This window comes from Drosophila gunungcola (assembly GCF_025200985.1).
Source record: "Drosophila gunungcola strain Sukarami chromosome 2L unlocalized genomic scaffold, Dgunungcola_SK_2 000007F, whole genome shotgun sequence".
NCBI lineage: Eukaryota > Metazoa > Arthropoda > Insecta > Diptera > Drosophilidae > Drosophila > Drosophila gunungcola.
The window spans coordinates 3,609,683-3,635,501 of NW_026453162.1; the positions used below are offsets into that span (position 1 = coordinate 3,609,683).

At 42.6% G+C, this 25,819-nt stretch overlaps 1 protein-coding gene across 3 annotated transcripts; it reads left to right on the forward strand.

Annotated features, from left to right (window-relative positions):
- Positions 1–2,489: 2,489 nt before the first annotated feature.
- Positions 2,490–24,426, forward strand: LOC128253148 (uncharacterized). 3 transcript variants are annotated; one of them, XM_052981347.1, is made up of 4 exons: positions 2,515–3,079; positions 22,532–22,714; positions 22,778–22,887; positions 22,953–24,426. In XM_052981347.1, the coding sequence occupies exons 2-4, from the start codon at positions 22,532–22,534 to the stop codon at positions 23,932–23,934; spliced, it is 1,275 nt and encodes a 424-aa protein (XP_052837307.1). In that variant the 5' UTR covers positions 2,515–3,079; the 3' UTR covers positions 23,935–24,426. The 3 variants fall into 3 exon arrangements, with proteins under 3 accessions (XP_052837306.1, XP_052837307.1, XP_052837304.1); XM_052981346.1 differs by lacking the exon at positions 2,515–3,079 and adding an exon at positions 2,490–2,508 and having other exon boundaries at positions 22,532–22,887; XM_052981344.1 differs by having other exon boundaries at positions 22,532–22,887.
- Positions 24,427–25,819: the final 1,393 nt, after the last annotated feature.

Below are 25,819 nucleotides of genomic sequence, written 5' to 3' on the forward strand. Positions count from 1 at the left end.
CACTCATCATCTTCATCTATCAAAATCTAATGAACTTAACTTTTCTCGTAAATTATCGAGCAAGCATATATATATATCGCTGTTGTCGGTTCGTTGATGATAATTTCACTTTCATTAATAATTTTTGAACTTTTTATTTTGCCATAATTAATTTTTCAACTTTTGCTTTTTGTCGTTGTTTCTGTTATGTTTGAACAAAGTAAATCGAGGCAGAAAACCCAACCACACAATCCAAGACATTGTCGGAATTGAATATTTCGTTTGACGCTTAAACTTTCTTTTTATTCGTCTGGATTTGGCCAAAGTTCAGGGCTTACATGTTAATTGTATTTAAAGTTGATGGTACATCGTTTCGCCTTTGGAGGAGCTAGAAAAGAAACGTCTAAAATTTATTCATATGGTTCACGGATTATATAAATGATCAGAAAAATCGATAGCTACTAAATACGTAAAAAATCATTATTAAATGGAAAAGTAATAAAAGCCGAGATAATTTTAAAAACACCTTCAAAATGTAGAGTACTGTGGTATACACGTAATCGAGAAAAAGTACTCTACCAGAAATTTTTATCATTGGCTTGGGGGTATTTCGACTGTAAGGTAGTGTAGAAGAGTTTATTACGTCATCAATTTTTTGTTGTCAAGAATAAATTAAGTTAATTTACAATAATCGAAAAAGACCATTGTGAAAAATATACAAAGGTAGGGTTTAATACTAAAAATAATAAAATCAAATTACACATTATTCGCAATAATATTCCATAATCTTCTTAAGAATCAGCAGTTTTCTGAACTACCCAGCTTTTTATGCTGAATTTTGTTATTTTATATTTAAAACAGGAAAATTATTTTTGTGGTAAATATAATTGCACATTTGGCATTGACACTCATGTAAGAAAAAAAATTACGCAATCGGAAAAAATAAATCTTCTTTAGTATAATAATCTAAGAAAGATTATATATGAAATCCCTTTTTTTTTTTGAGGTTCTATTAAAACATTTTAATTTTTTCAAAAAATAAAATTCAGTGTTTTAATTTTTTTGCTGCTTTAAAGATTTTAACTCCTTATAGACTTACTTACAAATTTAAATCGACGAAATTCTCCAAAGATCAAATCTTGATTTTCCGGCGCAGATGGACTTCGTGTTTCAAATATTTCAGTGTAATATTGTTTTGTTTTGTTTTTATGGTACCATTATTTCAAAAGTGTAAATACGGTTCTTACGCAAATTTTATATCTTATCTCGATAGCTTATATTACTAGAAATAGATTATTCTTAAAAGTGTTCCTTATATAAATGTTAGTGTTCGACAAATTTTGGATAAATTGCTATAACCGAAGTTCCGACACCAAAAAATAATTCATAAAAAAAACAAGTCTGCAAAACGATTCACGATTCTAATAAGCTATTAAATTCAACAATCCGCCGGTAAGCCGATTTTAAACGATTTCTAATTTTAATCAAATCGGACAATAATATTATGTAGCTGGCATAAGAACGATCAAATAGTTCAGCGGAAAATCATTACAACTTTACTGTTTTTAAACCTATATGGATAAAAATCGATAGTCGTTTTAATTTAATTTAATTTTTGTGATAGCTGCAAGGGCTTTTCTTCTTATTTTTCTTAAAACTTAAAAAATTGGGTACTTTAAAATCAGTACAAGAATCCTATTATTTGTAAAAGCTTGATGCATAAAAAACATATTGTTTTAACACAGGCTTTGCAATCCGAAAACTCTTTGCCGCGCCTCGCCCTTCAACTTTGGTCATTTAGCTCTGCCCAAGCCCATCCGGCGTCGCTCGACCGCGACTGCGACCCTCCGTTCCCCTCGTCACCAATCCCCAAGGCAGATTTTCACGAGGAAACCCACATGTCGGCGACGTCTGATTGGAAACCAGTTTTCCTCTCTCAGAAGTGAGCAAACGGCAGACTGAACTAGTTCGCCCGCTCGCTCGCCCACGGACGGCACTTCGAGAACCAACCCACACTGGATCACTTATAAGCCATTTGCCTTTTCCCCAAAGTCACAAGTATCGTATTTGATTTACCTTATTATTCTCAGAATTTCATTGGAGCACATCAAGGATTTGGGAGCTCTTATCAAAATGTATAAATTAAGGGCAACAAAAGGATAGATAGGATTTTATCGGTCCACACAAGTTGTTTGTTAAAATGAAAATACACAGTTTTAAATTTGAAACAGGAAAATATTACTCATGACTTAAAAAAGTATGCTTAAATACGATGGTTTTTCTCTCAGTGTGGTGAGGGCGAGAGAGCGAGCACCCACACACACACAGCTTAGTTCGATCCGCTCTCACGCTCGCTAGCCATAGCCATGGCCACTTGCTCTCTGCGCTCTTTCTCTCGGCAGAATAGCACTCGCACTCTCAGCGGGTTAGACCTCGCAGACGCTAGCGTTGCGGCTTGATTGCGTCTGTTAGTCTTAACATTTCTGTTGTGTTCCTGTTGTTGGCCGCGGAGCAGCACATGTTGTATCTGTGAGTTTGAGTATCTGACGGGTTTATTTAAGCGGGTATATCATTGCGCCTGTAAACACTGCCGAATGCGGTCTTCGTCGCTTCTCCGCTCCGAAACAAAAATTCTTAGTGAACTAGCTTACGGAAGCGAGCTCATCTGAACGAAAGTGAATGTGTGCCCGGGTCAAAAATAAAGTTGGTCCGCAAGCCAAAACATAAGTGAACAAATTCAGAAGAAATCGAAAGAGCATGGCTAAATAAAAATCACTGCACCTGCCTTCCGAGTGCACCTGTTTCCCCCAGTTCCGCCGCCCCTCGCAGGGAACACTTACGCACCTTTGGCAGTGGATACGCGAAAGAATGCACCGTGCATGCAAAGTACAGCGGAGTGCTTGATAACTTAATACCAGCCAAAGGGGCGTAAAAACAAACGAGGCAGAAACAAAAACAGAAACAAAAACAGAAACAGAAACAGTGCGACCTTGTCTTGTCTTCGCTGGACTTCGTTTTCTGCCATCCATCAAAGTCGGACTGAAAAGTCTTGGGATTACACATAAAACTCATTTGGATACAAAATCTCGCTTGTTTAGAGGTAAGCCCCAGATCTGTGGATCTCGATCTCTATGGTCCATTGAGTGTAGCCCAGTTTTCGCTGCGGCCCAATAATCGAATCCTCTAGAAAGTTTGATTGGGAAACGAGATTTAGTTTGGTTCGATCGGTTTTCTTCGCACTTTGGTGAAAGTTAAGAATTTTCTCAGCCAATTTGCCTGTTACTTAATTATCGAATTGCGATAACAAATCGGGACATTTTCGCTGTGCACAGTTGATTGAACCCCGCAACGGTAACCAAGTTGTCAACTCATTTCCTCCTTCCAAGAGGTCATCAAGGCCATTATAATGCAAATACGGACTTTCTGAACATCATTGTCCGGTTCTTGGGCTCAGACAACTGCTCAACCGTAAATCTGCAATTCAACATTTTGCTCAGCATTTTTATGCAATATTTCAAATTTGCACCAGAGGCCACACATGCGGCAAAAAACTTCCCAGCTTTTTGAAATGCATACAAATTTCATGTAAATTGCTCGGTCGAGAGATTTCCTTAATTAGTCTGAGTTGGTTTGTTGGTAAATGACACAAAAATGGCGTCTCGACTTTAACTTTGATTTGATGAATATCTCTCAGATTTGTGTGAGATATTCTGCCTCTTTTGTTTTGAACACAAATGAATGTTATCGCTCAGTTAAACAATGACGCTCATTTGTGTAATCCGATTTGAAAATCAAAAATCGGATGAACAATTTTATCATTTGATTTGGCCTTTGAGCCAGGGCTGCTAATTAATGCGAATTTAAGGAGCAAATCTGAGTTCCAGAGAAATAATAAAATATGTGTATTTCCCACCAGAAGCAACGACAACTGGCGGAAGCTCTTCTAGCGACCATGTCTATAAGCTGAGAAATTCGCGCAAAGCGGTTTGGCTCGATAATAAAACATTCAACACGAGGTGTCTTAGCTTCACTTTCTCGCAATTTTACTGCCATTTTCATCATAACCGCAACTATTGATTTTGAATTGCTTTCCTGCCCTCTCAACGTATGTAAGCATTTTGTCTGCAGCATAGTTTCGTTATGTTTTTGATGAGCATACCATACCAAGCACGTATCTTTGTCATTGTTAGTTTCTATTTGGCTAATTAAAGAGGAAATGCACAAGAACAATGTCCCTTAGAGGGCTTAGTCTGCTGTGATCCGATCCCGAGTTTTGGAGGCTACGTGAGAAAGAAAGTGGCTTGAGGAACTACCTGCTCGTGTGCTACTGTCAAGTGCGGTTTCCTTCGGTGTAGCGCCTTTTTCACTAGTGGTAACAGGTAGGACTCTGAAATCCGTGCTTTGCTGATTTCGGTCTGTTGGGTTGGAGATACGTGAGCCATGAGAGGATATTCGCCTCACTTAGTCTTCGTATTGCACGTACTTACCATGACCGTTTTACAAGGAATCAGCTCACTGAGGTCCATTGATTAATACATGTAGATGAAGAAGAGGTTGGGGGGAAATTGAGTGTGGTCTGGCAAAAGGGTCATATATCTTTCGCTGGAGATCTTGGCATTTGGAGTTGACTGAGATATGTACATATTAATTCGTACTAAGCACTTTGTGTTAGGAAGACGATTCTTTTTAGATTTCTTCTGAAAACTTGAGTGGTTACGTTGTTTTTTTTCCATATTCCTATTTTTATGGAGCTCATCGCAAAGAATAGACGACCAACTATTTGAATACTTCCTTTCGGTAATTTATTACTGGTTTTATGGATTGAGGAAGTTGCTTTTTTCCATATAAAGTTAGGTACACTAAAAGTCTTTTGTGTCTCCATTTACCAAAGACACACCCGCGCACTCAGTGAAAAGACAATTGACAAACAAACTGTGAAATCGACATTAAATTGTGCACCCGAACTTAAGCTTACTGTATATGAGAGATACTTTTACTACGACAAAAAAAAGAAACATTAAATTATTTATGATAATTATCACATACTGAGATTTATATTAATTTTTATTAATTTTTTCACATATGAAATTATTTTTTTTCCTATTAAAGAAAAACAATTCAGAATTATCTCGCTTTATCATAACCAAATGAATTGAAATAGGTTAAGTAGTTTTCAACAGCTTATTATTGAGCTTATACTCAGAAATATTCCGAATCGGGGTTTTTCTATTTCTTTTATTATGGATTTCATGATCGTTTAACGTTTCGTGCTAACTTGACTGAATTACAACGAAAACCATACTGAGTCAGCGACTTTAAAATTCAATAAACAAGTTCGGCAGCGAAATGAAAAAATAACCTGCGACTTCTTTATTTTAAATTATGGCACAATGTCAGCAAAAACTGTTATTGGCGCTTTTACTTGCCGTTTTTCTGTCTGCTGCTCTCCACTCATATTTTTTGTTAACATTTTGTCTTGTTAATTAACAAAAACCAAAGTACACAAAAACTGTTAGCCTACTGTTTGTTTGCGCTCGGCAACCTGTTAAACAAAGGCCGTAAAACAATTTAAACGCCTCATGGCATCTAGTTTTCTCTAAAACTACAGTGTATGATTCGAAACGATTATACATTTGCGAATTGGTGCTAAGTGATTTGCCATTGATTTGGCTTTCAGTGAAACCAGCGTTAGTCATTTGTACACTGATAAAAAATGGGAAAGTAAAAACAAATATCTGACTGTTTAACTACCAATTATACATTTAATATATGAATAATATATTAAATCATATAATTAAATACAATGCATATTAAGTTGCATGATTTAATGTTAAAATATATTTTAAATAGTTCCTATTTGATTTTAATGCATTTCGAAATTTTATTTGCAGATGTTAAAATCGATTCCAAAAATAGTTCAATTTTTATATTTAAAATAAACAAAATCCGCAACGGATGAACTAAGATTTTTTTACCTGTGTAGCGGACTTGAATTTAAGATAAATAACAGCGAAATCAGCGTGAGGAATGTGCCGGGTCAATGGAAATCAGTCTTCAAGAAGAAAGCTTACCTCTTGTGATACAAAGATCAGATTTTGAGAGAACCCCTTGAATTTTTTCATGATTGCAATCTTTACTTTTCCTTTATTAGGTTATCTGCCTTGTTTTACGACCAAAAATGCTTATCTCGAACTTATGAAGTGTGGTTTTCTCCCTTCGCTTTTCTCACTTTTAACAGCAGATCGGATGATCCATTAAGGTCAGTTGCAAGTAGCTTGTGGTAACCTTTCATTTCGGGCTAAGGCCCCGTAAAACTTTCGTTCGACCGTAAGTCTAACTGCGAAAAGTGTCTCGCAGTGGGCAGCCTATCGGGTGGGAAATCGTTCCCGAGTCTTACTTTCCCCGCCGGATGGAAACACGTGCTTCCAGTCGCCCACCTCAGAATGCGACAAATTCTCACGCCAAAAAGAAGTTTGCTTCTGTGGCTCGCATTTGTTGATGTACTAAACAAGCTGGCGCAAACCGCAAAATGCAACCGCAAGTGAGTTTGCTGCCGTTGATTTTGCAGTTGCTGGCTGCTTCCCAGGTCCTATCCTGGGACAGGAATTTGCTGCCTTGGTCTCTGGCTTAAAGCACTGTGGGAACGCGGAATGTTGGGACTTCGAGTTGATTGACTCACTCCTGGACAAGCTGGGATTCATTAACTGCCCCTGCAGATGCAACTTTGCTCGCCCTTAAATCGCTCGTAGCCCCCCGATTCCCAGCTGGTTTCGACTACCTGGTAATCAATATGCGTGTAGCGCCCAATGGTCGGGGGCAAAAAGAGCTAAAGGCCGGAAACTCGCCAGCTCAACGCCGGGAAAGGATTACAAAAAACTCTGTACTGAGCTCAGTAAAAAGCCGAATCGCTTGCCCACTTTGGAGCTCTATTTGAGCGTAATTAATTTGGGTACATCAGTCAGTGCCACGGCGGCCAAATGAAAAACACTTGGCACAAAAATCCCGAGCCGAAAAAACTACACTCTCGTCGCAATTGCATTCTTTGTCCACTGTTCACTGTCCACTGTTCACTGTCCACTGTCCACTGTCCACTGTCCACTGCCCGCTGTCCACTGCCTTCTGCCTCTCTGCCGCCACTAGTCATGATAAATTAACCAACTTAAAGGCTGTAACTGTCGCTCCTGCTGGGCACTTGTCCACTGCTGCCAAATGACAAGTTGACGTCTTCGTTGGCACAGGAAGCCCCAGGGGCCCTTTCCCAGGCGACTTAATTGTGCGATTGCAAATTTGTGTGTGAATCGGTTTGGCAACTTCTCTGACCCTTTGTTTTTCGGATCCTCTTTGGACCGACGTTGCCCGTTTTCCGTGATTGTGGCCGGCACTGGGAGGACTTGGGTAGGCCAATGGCAACGAAATCCACCAGCACTTTGGCGGTATCAGCTCTCAGCTCGCGGATACAGTGCCTTGAACCTCAGCGAGCTGCTGCTCCACAAATGGATGTGAATCATCCACATGAACATAGGGGCATGTATATTCATTACGCTTATCGTGCATCGGCTGCCTGCTCGTATAGGAACAAGGCCCTCCACAGATCCATCTCGCAGCCGACTCCCCCGTAAGATAAACCATGTATCGCAGAGGCCTCTAAATATAGAGGGCTGCTTAAAATTAAAGCAACTTAATCGACACTCCAACGAGCAAAACAACGAGGGAATGCAGCTCAGCAAAGAACATAAGAAATATGGAAAATATTAATTGTCGGCGCTTAAGTGGAAGCCTCCTCCAGCTTTCAGCATATTTGTGGAGTATGCCTGAAAGAGTGACGTCGAAAATAAATATTCCAGCCCCCGGTTGAGCACTCGATTCCTCCCGCAGCTCATAACTTCATTAGGGCGAGGCACAGTTGTTCGTTGCCTTTAAAGTGGCACGTTGCAGTGGCATGTTGGTTTTTTAGGGCCAAGCGCATTTAATTATTAGTCTAAGGCTGTTGTGACTGGGAAGGCATTAGTGGGAAAACGCTTACAGTGTGGGACAATAATTTGTGTTGTATTTTTAGCTGATTTATTCGAAACAAATGCGCAATTTGTATGGAGATAATTCGTTTTTGTGCCGGTCGCATCAAAGACAATAATCGACCTTGCAGTTTCAACTGGGAAAAAGGCCTTTGTATAAAACTAAATGGGTTTGCAATTTTAAAGAGCCAGTTTAAAACTATCCAAAATAAACGGCACAAAAACGTTTTGTCGCTAAAGCCATGTTGGAATAATTTATCGACAACCGCAAAAACTGAAGTGAAGTACAATACCTGGCCGGCTTCTATGGAAAAACGAAATCAAAATATCGCTTGCACTTTGTAATTGTGTAAATCAGCCAAAAGCGAAACAAAAAAGAACCGAACGCTTTTTCTTTGAATTTATAATTTCCGGGCAGAGCCGCAAGCTTTTTTAAGTTTATACATTTCTATACCCTTGCAGAACTTAATAATTTTCGAGATGATATGCTTATAATTTAAAATGGCATCATATAATATATAGAGGACTATGCGTCTTGGTTCACATTTTATAGAGTATTTTACAGTTGGGCCACTCGACCAAAGCGTTATTTCCGTTCTGATAGTCTGCAAGGGTGTATAAACTTCGGCTTGCCGGAGCCTGCTCTATTGTTTGTTTTTTTGGTATATTCAAAATTTATGAGGCGGCCAGCGTTTTCAGTTTGCAAGCAGTTTGAAGGGGGAGAAACTCGATGAAATATTACAGTATTTTAACAGATTTATGAAGAGTTTTTGTTGGATCCACGTAAACAAAACGCGGAATGAAATATTTACAACAGCGCAGGGAGCTCATCGAGTAACTGCACTACGCCTTTGCCTCCCTTTTGGAAATTTTAATTAATTTCAACAATATGGAATGACCAGCTGATAGATTTTAATGCAATTTAAATTCGTTCAACTGCCATTGAATGCTCTTCGAAGGTTGTAGAAACTCGGTCCAGTACTAAGCGTAAGTCCATCGAAAAAGATTTATTACTTCAATGGTCCATTTGGTCCGTTCCACAAACAAATATTGATTAAACATCACCCGAAGTGCCCCTTGTGTTCGTCATAATGAACTGTTGAACATGTACTTCCGTTTTTGTTGCCTGGCAATATTCATTCAAGTAGCAAAAAGTTCTGTTCTACGTCCACAATAAATTCCATTAATGCGCATTATGAAAAACGCATAATTTATTAATTAATTGAGCAGCAATTGAGCTCAATTGATTGCCACACTGAGATTACCCGCGACGCTTTCGTTGTGGTTTTTCGCCGGTTTGAACGCGGCTTAAAGTAAACCTGCCTGAGAGTTAGTGTTGGCCAGCTTCCGACATGGCCAGGAAGATGTCAGGGGCAAGCAGCATGAACGGTTAATGCTCTTACTGCTCAAAGCCAGCCTGCTTGCACTAAATACCGGCGAGGCCACTTTTTGCCTTGCACCCAGTCCCATCAAGTCGGATGCTGCAAACTCATTTTCCAGGCGTAATGGCAACAAAATTGGCGGGGCCAATCACCTTCTTCCAAAGCCACCACGAGTACCCACCTGGCAGGTGGACGCGGAAGAGCGCAGGCAAAGCGCGAGTCAAAGACCGCCAGTAACTGCACCAACCTGCGCATGTGACTAAGATCTCTGATCTGTGATGTGTGATCTGTCGTTGTTTGCGGCGCGTGCTGCACCAGCACGTCGAAGCGTGACAAATGGCTCTGGATGGAGCTGTTTACTTACACCCCCCGCTCGCCCAGCAATCCGTACTTAGTCAGAGGTGAACTTAGTCAGCGGTCTTCTTGGTTGACCATGTTTGGTACGACATTCAGTTACTCTGCTAGTCTCATATCTCCTTAACATTTTGCATTCAAGGTTGCCGCTGTTCACAAACATTTACACTTCTTATTATAAAATTAAACTACGTAGCGCAAAGTTTAATTAGTGTGCTCTTCGATTTCGTTTTAATTGTTGATTTTTTAGTTTGTTTTTTAGTTCCATGTACCTCGTTGTGGTACTTGGGCTGATACATGTCTAGCATTTGCTGCTACACCCAGAGAAAAACTCCATGGTAAAATAAAACATTAAAATACTTGAATGTAAAATTGATTTACAAACAAGAAAGAAAGCAAACTTCGGCAAGCCGAAATTCATATACCCTTGCAGCTATTGCAAGAATTAAACATTTTTGAAAACATTAAAATTATGATTTACTTTCGTATATGTTTAAAAACATTGAAGCTATGATGATTTGCAGCTCAATTATTTGATAGTTATTTTATATATTTTTATTATTTCTAAGGGAGCTATATGATATAGACGTCCGATTTGATAAAATTTAAACCATAATTCTGAAATATTTAACCATTGCTATATGTCGAAGAACTAAACAAAAAATTAAAAAACAGAAAAGTTATAATTTTTTTCATTTATTTTTCCGATTGTTCCTATGAGAGCTATATGATATAGTCGTCCGACTTTGATGAAATTTAATCCGTAAATCGGAAATATTTAACCATTACTAAATGTCGAAGAACTAAACAAAAAAATAAAAAACAGAAAAGTTATAATTTTTTTTCATTTATTTTTCCGATTGTTCCTATGGGAGCTATATGCTATAGTCGTCCGATCCGGCTCGTTCCGACTTATATACTACCTGCAATAGAAAGACAACTTTTGGGAAAGTTTCATGCAGATAGCTTTAAAACTGAGAGACTAGTTTGCATATAAACGGACGGACAGACGGACAGACGGACAGACGGACATGGCTAGATCGACTCTACTAGTGATGCTGATCAAGAATATATATACTTTATAGGGTCGGAAACGTCTCCTTCACTGCGTTGCAAACTTCTGACTGAAATTATAATATAAACTTACTGAAAATAAACTAAGAACATGATAATGTAATTTATTTAATTCAAAGTGAAAACATTTTACTTACCATGTTTTTTCTCTGGGTGCATGTTTTACACAATTGCTGGTTAACTACAGAGGGATCAAAGCTCGGCATGGCTAATATTGTTGGCATAGTAGAACAATTCGCATTAATCCATTAGCAGGCTACAGTTAACTTAGTTTGCCCAAGCTGTGACTCTGATACGGCGTAATTTCATTAGTACTTAGCGAACAAAATTTAATATCGTTGTTGGTTTCCAATTTTTGGAATTCAGAAACCCGAAAACCAGTTTAGTTTAATTTGCAGCTTCCAAGAAACACGAGCACAGGCGAGATGGCAAAATGCCTCTGCCAAAATGTATGAGGAAAGCTCATTAAAACACTGGAAAATGTACTGGGGGCCAGTTTGTCCCTCGAGTCGTTCCCGGCTTCTAGTAATTTATGGCCGTATGAACAGAATAGTTACACAAAACATATTTTCTGGGGCCCAGACACATCAGCTTCCTGCCGGGCGTTGGCCGCAATAAATGGAATGTCTGGATACAGACTCGAATACAAAGCATTCTGCCCACTCATGCCGACAAATTGTCCAGTTGACAAAATATCGCTTACCAAACATTCTGTGAACGGTTCATAAATTTCCTTTGACTTGCCACTACAAAAAAGGGAATGAAAACTATCGGTGAACTTCTTTTTGTGGCTACAGGACAGGAAGCAGGGCCCTTAATGAGAGCGAGTTATTGGCAACTGAGAAAGGAATAAACGAAAGCGAGAATGAAAATCTAATTGGTCGTAGAACCGTACCAGCAGAAATATCTCGATGCCAGGAACTGAATGGTTGAGAAGACGGGATTATGGAACTTGTGTGATGACAACTGAATCTAGACTTAATGAAATTCGTGCTAAAGACGGCGATGATTTACAAAATCCTACCCAAACCATTATTCTCATAATACAAAGCCGAAGTGCTGGTGCTACGTAACCTTCCAGCGTTAAGAAGTCAGCAGTTTTAAGACGGCATAGAGCTCCCTGTCAGCTCGGTCGTTATCGTGGGTTATGCATCAACCTTAGGCTCTGACAACATGGGCCCTTTGCCCAGAAAGATAAGCACACCTCTTTTCACACCTTTCGTTCGGCTCTGTTTGCCTTCCAATTGTGGGCGTTGGCCTGAGACAAAGGGCGCACATTGCGCACTAAACGAATCTTGTTAGCAGCATCTGACCTCCGAACTCTGTCCTGTCGAGGATCCCACAGAAATCACAGTGGGGCTCGGTCGCATCCGAACCGGAAGCGACATTTGGATCACTTTTGGGTGTGGGATTCATTTAAATGGCTCCACAATCAAAGTGGCCGCCGATTTCGTCAAACACGAACCGGATTTCCCAGTGCTATGGAACCAAAACATCACCAAACATCATCGGCATTTCCACATTTCCATGCTGCTCTTTCCACATGTTGTGCACATGCACATGCACATGCACATGCACACGCACAGCGCTGCTACCTGCTGCCTGCTGCCTGCTGCCTCAAGAGATCTCAGCTCAACAAAGGCAGCTGGGACTTGCCTCGTTTTCTCATAGCGAAATTCCCACACTGCACTATCGCTATCTATGGATATGGATATAGATGTGGATGTATGGATGCAGCGCAGGACTGCAAGTCAGCTGCCAGCTCAGCTTCCACTCGCCGTATCAAGTGAATCTCATGGATGCGATGGATGGATGTTGGCGGGGCCACGGCATATGTGCGTGGCGAGATTGTTTTGCCGATGTTGCCTGGGCAACACTGCATTTCCTACACGCCGGTTTTTGCTGCTGATTTTCCCATATGCTTTTCCATAATGCGCACCCAGTGGCAGCTGTCGCGTGGCCCTGGGAAACTGGCCAGGGAAACGGTGGCAGGGTGCACTTTGCATGGCGGTCATCCTCTTGATTGATTAATGTTGTGGGAAATGTTCGAGAGCGGTACCTGCACAAGTGATCAGAGGCATTTTTGTCCGGCTTAAATATACACCAAGTTCCAGGCCCTTGCCAATTTATTTATTTTCAAATGAATAGTTTTCAATTTGTTTGTTAACAATGAACAAAGTGTGCATTGAAGAAAATGTGTTGGGTTTAGTTGCCATTAAGACACAGATAAACAAAATTTAAAAAACTTTTTTCACTATCTTAATATATATTTCTTTCTCGGCTTAAAAATATGAGCTTAGACTACGATTTCAGGCTCTTCGGTATAGACACGAAACTACAAGAATAGGGGTTATGACTGTAGGAAACAAACTTTTTCATTGGCCACTTAAAGCTGTTCCCAACACAAAAACAAAGTAGTACAGTGAAGCTTGTAATATAATATTTGTATTGTATTAAAAACTTGACTAACTTCATTTCCTCTCCGTTCGAGACACACACAGCTGGCAAATACTTTTATAGGGCTGAAATACCATCATAGGGTAATTCGAACTGCGCTCCGCCCAGCAACAGGCAACTTGCCGGCATGCTTGAAGTGACAAGACAAATAAAAATTAATAGCTAAGATGGCAGAGACCCAAAGCCCTTTCCATATTTTTGCCCCAGATTTCGCCCTCCTGGGTTTGCTGGCTCCTTTGGCGGCTTGTTTACCTTTGGATCGAGGCTTTTCCCTTGTGTGTTAGGGCCTTTGTTGGTTTTGTTCGCGAGGCAGGCCAAAAATTGTATGCAAAACTCTGCACATCTGTATGTATTCCGAAAACATGGGTATACGAGTATACGTTTGCGTAATGCGACAGCGGTTGAAAGCGTTGCTCTCCATTTAATAGTCTTAAATTCCTGAGCAAATAATTTGACAGCAAATAGTGCCCGATGCCAATGGCCAGAAACAAAGGAAGCAGAGCAAAGTGACAGTGAGACGGAGAGGACAAGCGCATTTGAAGTATTTTATGTTATACGAATTTTTTCGGACCACTTGTTAAAGGAACAGAATGAAATGAAATGCCTCACATTTTTATCAGGTAATTCGAAAAGATGTGCACAGTAGAGTTAAATGGCAAAGGTGTGGGAATTGCAGTTCAACCCGAACCTCAAATTGAGGTTGCAAGTTAGGAAAGACATTTATATTATTTACTTTTCTAAGAGCCTACGTTGCAGTTCCCTGGAGGAAAGGCTTACAGTTAACTGTATGTTCTTACTGCCATCTAATTGAATTTCCGACTGCACTTGCCACTATAAATGTGTACATTTCCTTACATTTCCTGTTTTCCACACGCTCCAAGCCTACCAAAAACGTTGAGTAGAAAGCCGGGGAAAATTAATGCAAGTCTCCATTTCACTTCACACACCAGAACCCTAGTTTGTTTTCATTGGAGCGTGTGGCGAGGCTTGGCTGAAAAAAACTTATTAACCAACTTGGCTCTGGCTCATGGAACCACATATAAATGTTTGGATTTTATATTTTCTTTTACTTTTAAAAGGCAGGTAGTCTAACCAAAATTTAAGGCCATTAAGGCAGTGTGCTTACTTCATTTTGGTGATACTCGTTTCTTAGAGTGGAAGAAGTGGTCGTGTGGGTGTGGGTGTCGGTGTGGTGTGGGTGCGGCATCCACCAATTGATGGCACGTGCAGAGAGCCACGTCAATCTGAGGGATTACCACATTCGGTAGAAAGGCAAAGGATGAGCGACAATAAGGCATGTCTGCTGCAGAAGTGCCAGCTCCGAGGAGTCCAATTATCCCGCCCCTGATTGCTGTGCCAAATGTACAATCAAATCAGAATCTGCCTCTTCCAAGCTCACTCCACACACGAGTAAAACGAGTAAATATAGGCAACAAGGCAACAACTCAAACATATCCAGCATAGTTTAGCATAACGTTGGAATTTTCTGTTTTTCTTTGCCGGCTACCGGATGCCGAATGCATTTCGAACCAGTTTCCAGCATGGGTCGATGCAAAACCATCGCAGCAGCTATAAATCATATCGAAAAGAATGCATGGGGCAGGCCATTCCTTCGCTCGGAACACGTTTCCACTCAGCCAACAGGTTGCCAGCATCCAGCGGAAGTGTCTGGAAAACACTTTGAGCCGCGCCTTCTATCCGCTCCTGTCCCCAAATGGCCGCTGCTAATGACTGGGAAGTTATGCCAACCGACTCCACTTCCTGTTCGATGTGTCTAGGATGCACTCCAACAAGTCGCTGGCTTATCTCAACGCACCACCTTGACTTATGCACTCAGCGAAGGCTTCAGAGTGACAGAGGAATATTTGATAGCAAGGAGTTACTCACATAAATACAAATATTTGGAGAACAGGAAAATAAATACGCAACCATTATTGGTGATGGCTGGTATTAAAATTTATTATGTTCGAGGGGGCATAGCTTATGGAAAATTAAACATAAATCCTGTGCAATTATTAGTGGAGCTCTAACTCTTTGGCCTTACAACCACCTCCAATGCATATGCTGCAGGAGTGCCAGCTGAATTTATGACAGACCGAAAACTTTTCGCTCTAAAGTATGCAATAGCGAATTGGGCGTGCCTCCTTACATGTGTGTGCTGGGCATCTGTTACTGTGTTTATGCGATGAATTTCATGATTTTCATGAATTTTTGAATACGTGAACTCAAGATTGAATTGAAATAACATAAGCAGAGACCCCAGACGTGTCAAATAAAGTCCCAACTTAAATTACATGTCTGGCACCTCTGGCAGTGCTATTATTTTGGCTGGTTGTTACTATTTTGACCATCGATAAAGCGAACACGAAAACTGATTGGCTATGCCGCTGAGTGGAGTCAAAAACAATAAGTGAATTAAAGCCAAAAAGAATTTAATTTATATTTGGCTTTAATTGTGAACTCTTGCGTCTGGCATTGCCACCCAAATTATAGAGAGTTAAGTTGGTTGCGCATCCACATTTTATGCATAAACTTTCGTGTGTAAGTAACTGGAGGAAGTGTCTTTTCCCCATTTCATGAAATGATTGCTAGAAATGGTCATCGCATAAACACAGTATGTGTAACTTTGGCATGAGGAAAGGAAAACTCTACAGAATTCTGAGGGTGTGTGTGCATGCCAATGCTCCGCTGCACTCGATTCAATTTCATAGTGGATTCTCTCACCTACGCAAAATTTACGACACTTTTAAAATGTGCAATTTATGAGCGAAAGGATGCCTGTGTGTGGGCTCCCCTATCCTATAAGGAAAATTACTGTGCTGAAATGGTAATTCGTGCATTGTACAAGCTTCGTTCTTAAATGATTTACAAAGGCATTACTAACGAAGTTTGCCTAGCAAACAATGAGCTGCATTCATCGTATTATTTCAGAAGCTAAACTGAAAAAGTCAGACCGGTAGTAGAGTTCCTCCCACAGAGTTTATGCCACTTTAAGCATTTTAATAATTACTTTTATTATAAATATCATTAACCATCATCATCATAAGCATTTAATTAAAATTGAGAGCTGCAATTTTGAAATTCAGACTTGGTAAAGAAGAGAATACATAAATTATCGACCTGGGTATAAATTCCATTCGAAATGCAGCAATGTATGCAAATGATGAGGTGACAAAAACGCAGCAAATGCTGCATCCACAGCGACAGCATGGTGTCATTGCTGTTAGTTGACCACACATTTTAAACACCATTACTGGAAAGGGGTAATGGAAAATTGGTTGCCCAAAAGTATGCTCTAAATAATTGGAAATTATTTCTGCTGTCATTGCCGACATGTGTAGTCGTCGTTTTCCCTTCCACTCGCATCCGCGTCGGCATCCGCACTCGCATCCGCGTCGGCATCCGCATCCGCATCCGTTGTTGCATATGCAGGCTTCCGTGTGCCGTTTTGACATGGCGACAACATCTACGCATCCCTGGGTGCTTGAACAAATGCTTTCCCCGCTGGCCACTGCTTTCACCTCTCACTTTACGCTTACATAGATCCCAAAAAATAATTTCCCAGTACGCTTACGGAGGGGCTAGCTGGCATGTTAATCTGCCCGCTCTTGTTTTGCATAATAACTGGGCGGGTAGTAAAGTAACCTGTGTTCTCGAAAGGGCGCCGCTTAAATAAGCTAACAACGTTAGCCCCCAGCAGCGAATGTTGATGCTGGAAAATGCGGAAAGTAATAAAGCAAGTGGGACAAAACCCGTGAGGAATAATACATAATAAACATGATTTTTCATTCAGCAAAAAGCTCGAAATGACTGGAAGTAATTTCTAAATATTACACGTCTATGATGAAATCTGCATCTTAAACTTACAGCTTTTATCTAACGAGTTAAGATTAGTTCTTTTGCTTTTTTCTTTTCTTGTTTATGTTTTTTTTTTTTTTTTTTTTTTTTCTACAAAGTGAGCTATTGAAAACGTCAGAAGCAGATATAAATAATTTGTGTCAGTGTACAGCTCCACTTTCACTGCGGGAGAAGCTGTGAAAGATGTTTAATTCGCTCCGTCGCGATAACTTGCAGCCACAACTGCGCTTTGTTGTGCGCGCTACTCTTAATTTCGCTTCGAGCTCGACTGGTGCACTTTTTGCCCTTTTTTTCCTTTTTTCCCTTTTTTCCCTTTTTGCCCTTTTGACTCTATTTTGAGCGGCAGCCTTGGTGTTAGAGAACCATCCAGTAGTCGGCAGCATTCTGCATTTTGCATTCCACTTTTCCACATTCAGCATCTCTTGAAGTCCGAGCCAGGTCTTAATTTCGCGGCAAACATTTTAATGAGCAGCGCCTCGCTTGTATGTAATGTAATGCGCTTTAAAGGCTTTTATGCTCAAACGGAAACAAAAGACTCTGCGGCATCAGCGGCATCAACGGCATCAGCGGAACAAAACCGAACCCAGCAGTTCCCCAATTAACAGCTTAAAAGAATCGCCCCTGATATTAACCCCCTGCCGGCCCTGCAATGGGGCCGTTGAGGCAAAAAGTTGATAGAGCGAAATTTAATTTCGATGCTGTTGTTTGACTTTTGGCGCTTCCGCGGCCCCAGCTCCTTTTACTATGCAACACTTTTTAATGGCATGAAAACTGGGCGGCTAAGCGGCTTACAAAAACAGCAGAAGGCAACAAAAATGTTAAGGACGAGGATCAGGGTACTAAGTACTGCACAATAAATGTTAGTGAGACAGAAACTAATTTTTTCCGAACATTTTGTGGGGCTTTTATTTTATGACGGCATTACGAAATTAGAGCACACATTTTTTGTTCCTTGTTGTTTGTGTTAATTTTCACGGCTGGTGGAGGGTTTGTGGGTGTTTCATTTCAAAATATAAGCAAAGTTGCTAATAAAAAATCCAAAGAGGCTGCGCATAAATTAACCGTAAAGCGAAACACCGAAAATCACTCAACTAAGAATAAGCTAAGTAAATGAAAAAATAAAAGCGGCAACGCTTCGTTGGGTATCGAGGCAAGTAGGCTCAAACAATGTATCCAAAAAGGGTCCAATCACAAGGGTCTTTCTCAGTAAGCCACTGGCCATTAAATCGGTTAGCTTAATTGACTTTTGCACGTCAATTTCATCAATTAAATTGAAGAAAAAACGCAAATGCGATTCAACGGCGAATGCAGTGGCCCTCTTCAAACAAATTTCCCGTCATGTGGCAAGTGCATTAAATATGCAAGTAAGCACACATGGTATATGTAAATGCGACATGTGATTCAAAACTACACTCAAAACAAACTACCTTCGTTTTCAACCTTTGATAATGTTAATTTATTTTTTAATTTTGTGTTCTTGGTTGTTTTTTGATTACATGCCACTTCCGCCATAAATGACTTTCTATATCCATGGGCAAACTGTTCTTGAAACAGCTTTTTTTCTTAGTCTAAATTCTGACCAAATTAAAGTCGAAGCCCATTATTTTTTAGAGTGTATAGCAAGGTTATTTAAATATTGTTTTCCGTCAATTTTCAGTCAGAGTCCAACCAATTTACATGAGCTGTCACATTTATTCACTGGCTTGATTTCGTTTTCAACATATTTATTTGCAAATGAGCCTGAGCTTATAAATTTGCATAAACTCACCAACGGAAATGGTTAGCACGACTTAAACGAGGTACTAAGGCTGGAAAATATTTCTCATGCCGTAATTAACATTTAAAAAGACGATGCTTAATCAAAATGTGGAAGGAAAACATGTGTGTTTACACACATTGACTCATGTGTTGTTGCCAAACATTTTCTGCCCCGTTGCCTCGGCGCTGTTCATCTGTTATTTTTCATCTTCTTCAAATTTGTTGTCTCCGCCAGGAGAAAGGAAAGGACAACGAAGGCGTCGGAGATGATGATGGCAACATTTGGCAAATGCTTTGAGGTTGTTGTCGTTTGTCAGGCCCCATCCATCCGACCTTCTGGCTCCTGTCTTTGATTAATAAAGCCCACGTAAGAGGGCATTCAAATCTTATCAGACACGTCAGCCCAGTTATTCGGAAAACCCCTGAGCGTGCCTTTTCGCACTTAAAGTATCTTCCTTGTTCTTGGGGAAAAATTCTTTAGTTGCCGGTCTGTGTTTTCGGTCCCTTTTTCTAGTCGGCTGGCCATGAAAGTATTTTCTGGCTCCGTTCGCAGCTGGGGTTGTTCAATCAATAATCCTTTTGCTGGTTTGCCGCCCGAATGTGTGAAATTGATAAAGGACACAGCCCCCCTTCCGTTCCGATAAGGTCGCTGATATGTATCGGTAACTAAAAAGTTTGCGCTTTTCAGCAACAAGTTCAAGGACATGTATTCATGTTGATCAGGTCTTGAATCTGAAAAGCCTCAGAGGTTCGTGCCGTGCTGGGGGCGGCAGTTAGATGTGGATGCGTGAGCCATCGCACATTGAAGGAGAAGGTTTATTTCTAGCATGGTGTATGAGCCGTGTCGCCCCCTTTTTTAGTTGCAGGCAAAACTTGTTATAAACGAGTCTGTTAGTACTTGAAAACAATTCTTCGCGCAGAAACCATAGAGCTCGACTCAACCGTGAGTGAAGCTGTCATCTCCTTGGCAGGAAACGCTTACGATTTCCTCGCCGAGAAGTTGAAATTAAAACATTCCTCGCAAGTTCTGAGCATCTTTCAGTATCCGACTCCCGTCTGCAGCTGCTTTTTATTGCCTCTTTTGTTGCTTGCCAGCAGTTGTAAGTTCTGTAATGTCTGACTGCCACTTACTTACTGCCCCGTTTCGCTCTGTCAGTGTCTCTGGCCACGTTGTATTGCCCTGCGGAATTTATGCGACTTTTCCAGCACTTTAAGGGCCGCCGGCATCGATGGCATAATTGGAAAAGTTTGGGGCATAGTGTCTCTGTCAAAACTAGGGCTAAGCAACTCAATGAGAGGTCAAGGCTATAAATCCTACACTAACATCCACTCAAATGGCAAATGGCTGCTCCTCCTGCCTTTGTCACCTCACACGAGATCCCATCAACATTTTGCTTTCCCGCCGGGCAACCAATTTTCCTCGCATCTTTTACTTTCAACTTATGCGCGCAGCCCAGAGGGCTACACAATTTTATGCGAAACTCTAATTCAATTTGACATTAAATACATTTTCTTGGCTTCCTTCTGCCATTTTTTTCCCATCCTCAGCTTAAAACTTGATTCGATTTGTTTTTGGTTCCTTCGAGTGGGAATTAATTTAGTTGCTTTGCAATGGGGAGGTGTTTTCCGGTGACCCAAAATTCGTTTATTACTCTGCCTGCCTTTGGAGTTATCGCTGAAACAAGGTCCGTGATAAAGAGTGCGAAGGAGCAATATAAATTCATCATCATTACACATTACTCCTATCAAATTTAGTTTCTCGGTTTGGCATTTTCCAAGTGTTTGCGATATAGATGATGGTTCAATTTCGCAGTGACCCGAGTGCCATTATGGCGGGAAACTATGCAACATTAGCCGCTAATTGCGGGAACCGCAGTGACTCGCCCCTCGTCACTGTTCCCCCTCGTCACTGTTCTCCCCCCGTCACTATTCCCCGACAGTCACAACTCTAAGTCGCGATTCACAGTCACAACTGGCGAAGCCTGCATCGCTCCAGCGCCCATAGAAATTTTATGCTAGCCCGCTGCGGTTCAATTGCTTCAGATTCCGGTTATAATGAATAGTGTGAGAGCTCGCAATCATCGCAGCCATATTCCCGAACTTTTTACATTTTAATTAAATGCTGCTTGGCTCCACAACAATCCAAGTGATTGAGCTGGAAGAACATTTTTGCCACAAGTTGGCTCAGCAATGAAGACGAGAAGCCCACATAAAGCGATTGAGAAAAATATACGGACTAGCCAAACTCACTTATATACATTGTATTGTATTATACTGTATACTGTGCTGTAACTTTTCAACAGGAGTATACAGCAGTACAAGTTAGAAGCCCAAAATAAATTTGATTTACTCTAAATATAGAACACCGCTTGCATTGAAGAAAGCGAATATTTTGGGGCTACATCTTTTTTGATTCATAATAATATTCAACCATTAGCTCTTAAAAAATAAGCAAACATTTGCTAAAACCCTTCGTAAAAAGGGAACCAAACAATTATCTCCAACCTATATATACCTATATCTATACCTATATCTCCATGATAACGTGAATTTATAAGTTGAAGCGCAGCGAAGACATTTAGTTCTAAAGTTCATTGTGAAAAGTGACTGATTTCGCTTCTTAAATACATTTAAAGTTATCTGAGTGCAATCTTACTCTTGTATTAAACAAATTATTGAAAAAAGGAATTATGTAATTTATTCTCAAAAAGAGCTTACACCATTGGTTGTTTAAACTTAGGACCCCCATTTTCTTAGCTTTAGTTTCCAAGCCACAGCATCTAAACTATGAAATGGCCTCTGCATCAAATGAGCTGTGAGCCACTGTAGGTATATGAATACCGTTGAAATAAAGAGAGAACTCTATGCGGGTTGCAAAACCGGATGTAGAGCTGCCTAGATGCCACCAACTTCCGGTTGCATCGGCTCACTGTGCGGCACGCCTCCAATGAATCCCAATAGGGACATCTGGACATGGGGGAAATCGTGAATGTTTAGTGGGGCTAGGTAGGGCATTCAATCAAACGTTAGGCGGCGATTTCCCCGATGCACGCCCAACTTCCTCCATTCACGGCTCATTGTCACCGCCATGAACACTGAAGACCGAGGACCGCAGCGATGGGGGCTGCGACACTGCGAACCCTTTATTAATTTCAATACATCATCCCCACCCCACTGCTCCCCCTCGTTGTTCGATTCGAGAGATGCTTCGGCAGAGGACCCTTCTCCTCAATATCTTCGCCTTCATTTACATGCTTCAATGAGCGCCGGCGGCTGAAAGTGGCTGCATTCATCGGGGAAGTACGCAGAGGACGGGGGAGCCCACACTTAAAACTACACAGAGCACAAGGGAAAGCAATTTGTAGTTATCTATTAACATTTCTTAGAGTCCGGGACCAAGCGTTCCCATCCTTCTGTAAATTCTCTAAGCTAAAATGGGAAGTAATCACTGAAAACATCGAAGTAGCATACGAACAGTACCTATAGTTTATTCTCGGTGTAGCCGTTTGCAAAACAGGACGGATGTGGCAGCTTCATTTGGAGTAGCAAGTGCTCATGGAGGATTCCGGGAAGCATTCATAATGAATGGGACAGGAGTTGGGGTCTCTGTAAACCACACGACTGACCCGCATTCCGTTTTCCCTCCTCCACTTTCAGATGCTGAAGCACGTGCAGATCTCGCCGCTGCGGAACCGCTCCGACTCGGTGTCCCTCCGCTCCTCCAGCCACGCCTCCTCGTGCGCCAGCTCCATGTGCGGCAGTCCGGAGCCGCCCTCGGACCTGCAGAGGACGCCCTCCAGGGCCTCCAGTTACTCCAGCCTCAACGAGCAGATGCCGCAGGTGAGTCCATCACACCCTTCGCTCCTCGAGAGCCCGGACTCATGCGAACTTCCTCGCCCGCAGACCACAATCAAGGTGTACACCAACTGCCTGAAGATCGACATCGAGTACAAGACGCTTGGGATTCAGTGGGACACCACCAGCAAGGAGGTGATTGCCCAGCTGCTCAGACGGTAAGCGAACAGCATCCACATACGGTTTCGATGCGGCACTAACATGCATTTAAATTTGAAAACAGCCTCAAGATGCGACACCGCGACCCGCGGCTCTTCTACCTGTCCATGGAGGTGGCCGTGCGCCGGGCCGGCGTGAAGACCGTCCTGGTGCTGGACGAGGACACCCGGCCGGCCATCCTGCAGGCCTGCCACCCCAAGGGCGAGTCCCGCTTCTGCCTGCAGCTGAGGCCGGGCGGCCTGATCCGCGTCCACACGGCCGCGCTGCAGCCCAGCTCGCAGTACAAGTCGCTGGTCATCAGCGAGGAGACCACCAGCGACGAGCTGCTCCACCTGCTGCTCGGCTGCTACGGCTCCCCCGAGCCCGTCGAGGCCTTCTCGCTCTACGAGGTGTGTCCCGGACAGGAGTGCCAGCGCAAGCTGCACCCGGACGACCTGCCGCTGCGCACCCAGGCCGAGCGGGTGAAGCGGGGCGAGGAGTGCCACTTCCTGGTGCGCCGGACGCCCCACTACGCGCGCCGGCGCCAGCTGCTGGCCAGCATGAACGAGGCCATGGCCACGAGGCAGGCGGAGGCGGAGGCGGAGGATGCCTCCAGTCTGCTGGAGCTCTCCCTGGAGTCGGACGTCTCGCTGCCCGAGGACCTGCGCAGCTGCAGCAGCCGGAGCAGCCGGAGCAGCAGCGAGGGCGCCGAGGACGAGGACGAGTGGGCCAGCAGCTCCGGCTCCTCGGACACCTCCACGGAGTGCACCCTGCGTCGGTCGCTGGTCAACGTGTCCGTCTCCCCCGCTCGCGCCTACAGCCCAGTGTACAACATCCGCGAGATCCGCACCGCCTCGCACTCGTTCTCCTCGCTGGGCAAGGACAAGAAGCTGCTGGACATCCACATGAACGCCCGCTTCGCCGCCGCCGGCGTCTACGGCAGACTGGTGCCCGTGGCGGAGGCGGAGGCCCAGGACCCGAACGGCAAGGCCCCCAAGGCCAAGCTCGCGGCGGAGGCCGTCAACAACAACCCGGCCCAGGGACTTGGGCACTTTGTCTACCTGTAGCGACATGTGCTTGGCAAGGAGGAAACCCGTGGAGCTCGGCACAGCCTTGTGGCATGGCACTTGGATTAGCGATGGAAAAAAATCAATCTTATCGGCGTCACAGAGAGGAAACTATAGGGACCACATCCCTTACAAAGACACCCCTGTAGTTAACCATGAAGATCGTCACTTTGCAAGCTCCGAAGGCGAGGACCAAAGATGCATTTGTAGCTTAAGCGTTGTGTGGAGGGGGAGTGTAAATAGAAATTAGGCCTGATAACAATGAATCCTAAGATTAGTTAAGATTAAGATAACAATGGACACATATGCTTAGTGTAGGGCAAAGAAACCATCTGCTAACAATCCCAAATCAAAGGAGTCTATAGCTTAATGCTTTAGTCCCGCAACTAAAGCTTCAGTAAGAGTAAGAACCTGGAGGCTTGTGGCCAACTTTCGTGTATAAACCAAAAGATATTGTAATGATAATATAAGCACCACTTACGTAAACCGAAACGGATTTTGTTGAATTCATTTGCATTGGGAACCCTTTGGGCTGCGAATTGGCACTCACCTGCCGTGCATTTTAATTGCATTAAAAGCAAGTTAATCACGTAAACGCGACGCCAAACGGCCATATAAATAGGCCGCAATTAAAGCGGCCAGCCGCGCATTTTGTGTTTCAGCGCCGGCCGGGTCCGGATTCTCGCCCTCCGCCTCCGTTCCGTCCCGTTCCGTTCCGGTCCGTTCCGGTGCCGGCTTACGGTGAATGATTTATGCGGCGTATGCGTAATTTTCAGAGCCATAAGCTTTTCTCTTTAAATGAGCTTACTTTACATAATGATCGGAGGACTTCCACCACGCAAGAGTGTTCGGGAACTGCCATCTGCCGATGGGGCCTTTGCCTCGGCCATGAGTCCTTTGAACTAATTTAGTAAGCAAAGGTCGCTTTCGGGTCAAATTAAAAATCAACAAATTTCCCAATCAAATCCAGTTTGCTGCGTCCTAAAACAATAGCTGAAAAAGGGTTTCGCTGCCCAGATTGGAGGACCGAGAGTTCGTTTAGTCTTTGTCTGCTCATTAAGTCCGGGCAAAATATTAAGTCCGGGAATCGTATCCAAACAGAGTTGCAGAGCTCATAAAGAATGCAAGCCGAGTCCAGTCGGAATGCCCAGTGCCCCAGCTGTGCACACGGAAGCGGAAATGCTAAACAATCTGCTCTGCTCCGCTGGCCAGCGTAATAACTTAAGCACTTTATAAGTCGAATTTAAAATTTGCAGAGTGAAATTTGTTTTTCCTCGGCCATGTCTGTATGTCTGCATGTCTGTATGTCTGTGCCAGGATGCAGTGCCTGCACTTAAATATCAGCAAAACTTCAAAGGCTGTTGCAATCGAGATAACTGTCTGTCATTTGGGGACTTGCGTATGCAAATGCACGCAGAGTGGCCATGGCAGCCTCTGATTTCTGGTCGATTTCCTGAGAGCCTGTTTACTCTTCAGAATAGGTGGCACTCGGCTTGACTTCAGAGCAGGCGGTTGGCTAGAGACCCCCGTGTGGACTTCACCCCCACAAAGATAAAGAAATCGAAAAATAAAAAAAACCCCTTACCAGGCAAACAGAACCGGACAGCCGGCAGAGCGGATCCATCAGGTAAAACGGATTTACTTTGTTCTCGGTCCAGCCTGCCGGCCAAGATGCAATCACACTTGGCCAAGAGTGAAATGAAAAGTTTGTGTGAGTTTTGTTTGCCTTTCGCATTACACTCAATAAATTTCATTCAAATTAATTTCGAGAGCACACACTGTGTGTGAGGCGGGCCGAACTGTCGGCAGTTGTCCAATCCCAAGTTGTTCTGTCGAATTCAATCCACTTGTTGGGGAAACTTGGCACTTAACTTTTCGCAGGGCC

What these genes read in the sequence shown, in the direction of transcription:
- LOC128253148 (XM_052981346.1), top strand. Translation starts at nt 22,532, where the DNA reads ATGCTGAAGCACGTGCAGATCTCGCCGCTGCGGAACCGCTCCGACTCG. An exon ending in ATTGCCCAGCTGCTCAGACG is followed by an intron (nt 22,888 to 22,952) that starts GTAAGCGAACAG and finishes ATTTGAAAACAG; the next exon opens with CCTCAAGATGCGACACCGCG.